Here is a 1,693-nt window from a genome sequence, read left to right on the forward strand (position 1 = left end):
ACTGAGAAAATGATACTTTATTTTATTAGGTTTGTACACTAAAAAAATTAATATTGACATTTGATCCATATTTTACGTGGCTGTTATTACCACTGAGGAGTGGTTACTATTTAGGCAGACTGTGTTTAATCATATATGCAACCACAAACTCTGTGTTCTTGTGAGAGTACACATTCAAAAAGTGCTAACTGAGTGAATGAAAGAGTGATGAGTGGATAGGTTGAAGAACCATTGGTGAAGAGATGCTCCATTTCATCATTAATGTCACAAGTATACCAGATCAAACTCTCCCCACTAATCTCTTCACTGCCCCTCTTACATCTCTGTTTCTGAGGGTGTAGATTAGAGGGTTGAGGCTAGGTGTGACAACAGTATAAAAGAGGGCTATGAACTTGCCTTGATCTTGAGAATTTCCTGATGGTGGCTGGAGGTATATGCACATGGCTGGAATGAAAAAAAGGGATACGACCATAAGATGTGCTCCACACGTCCCAAAGACTTTCTGGAGTCCAGTTGTTGACTGCATCCTCAGAACGGCCCAGGCAATGGCCCCATAGGAGCTGAGAATGAGCATGAGAGGTATGAGAACAAAAATGGAGCTTGTGACCATGAGGGTCAGCTCATTAGCATGGGTATCAACACATGACAGTCGAAGCAGTGCTGGAACTTCACAGAAGAAATGATTTACTTGGCGATGTCCACAGAGGGGTACCAAAAATGTAAAGAAGGAATGAAGTGCTGAGTTGGTAAAGCCACTTACCCAACAAGCCACAGCCAACAGATGGCAGAAACGAGGGTGCATGAGGACAGTGTAATGCAGGGGTCTACACACAGCTGCATAACGGTCATAGGACATCACCATCAGTAGTACACATTCTGTAGATCCCAGTGCGAGGACAAAATAAAGTTGAATCATACAACCATTGTAAGAGATGGTTTTTTCTGGGCCCCAGAGGTTGACCAGCAGTTGAGGGATAGAACTGGTGGTGTAGCAGAGATCCAGAAAAGAGAGATTTGAGAGGAAGAAGTACATGGGAGTGTGGAGATGGGAGTCCAGGTATGACAAGATAATGATGAACAGGTTGCCTATCAATGTCATCAGGTAGAACATCAAGATAACCACAAAAAGAAGTAACTCAAGTTGAGGCCAATCAGAAAAACCCAATAGAACAAACTGGGCTTCAGAGGTTGCATTCTTTTTTCCATCATCATTCATATCTTGTTACCTGAGGGAAGAATTACATACAGCCTAAAAGTGTAGGGAAAGACTCCAAGAATCACAGAGACACAGGAAATTTAAAAAACCAGTTTCAAGGGCATACCACTGCTCAGTTGTAGGACAATTTGGGCATTAAGAGAAACTGTGGTATCAACGAATTGAAAGAAATAGGAATCCACAAGCTAATACTGATAAACTTAAAAAAGAATAAATGTATAGTGGAGAACAGAAGTCTGTTCCTATCAGCTGGATACTAAATAGTAAATATAGAAGGAATGGTAGCATTAGAAAAACTTAAATATATGCTAAAAACTAGTGAATGAAGAAATGTTGAGCCACTTACATTGTTTAAATATCTCCCCACAAGTTACTTGTTAATTATAAAATGTAAAGTAGTAGACTTTACAACAGAAAAACCTAGTAGACCACCGTAACAAAATAACCAGTGTTAACATCATTAATGTTACAAACCAA

General features: G+C 39.9%; 1 protein-coding gene across 1 annotated transcript; it reads right to left on the minus strand.

Annotated features, from left to right (window-relative positions):
* Window positions 1–280: 280 nt before the first annotated feature.
* On the minus strand, window positions 281–1,216 carry LOC110143519 (olfactory receptor 2J3-like). The gene has a single exon (XM_020903169.2). The coding sequence runs from the start codon at window positions 1,214–1,216 to the stop codon at window positions 281–283; it is 936 nt and encodes a 311-aa protein (XP_020758828.2).
* Between the last annotated feature and the right edge of the window lie 477 nt (window positions 1,217–1,693).

Source organism: Odocoileus virginianus, chromosome 27 (genome assembly GCF_023699985.2).
Source record: "Odocoileus virginianus isolate 20LAN1187 ecotype Illinois chromosome 27, Ovbor_1.2, whole genome shotgun sequence".
NCBI lineage: Eukaryota > Metazoa > Chordata > Mammalia > Artiodactyla > Cervidae > Odocoileus > Odocoileus virginianus.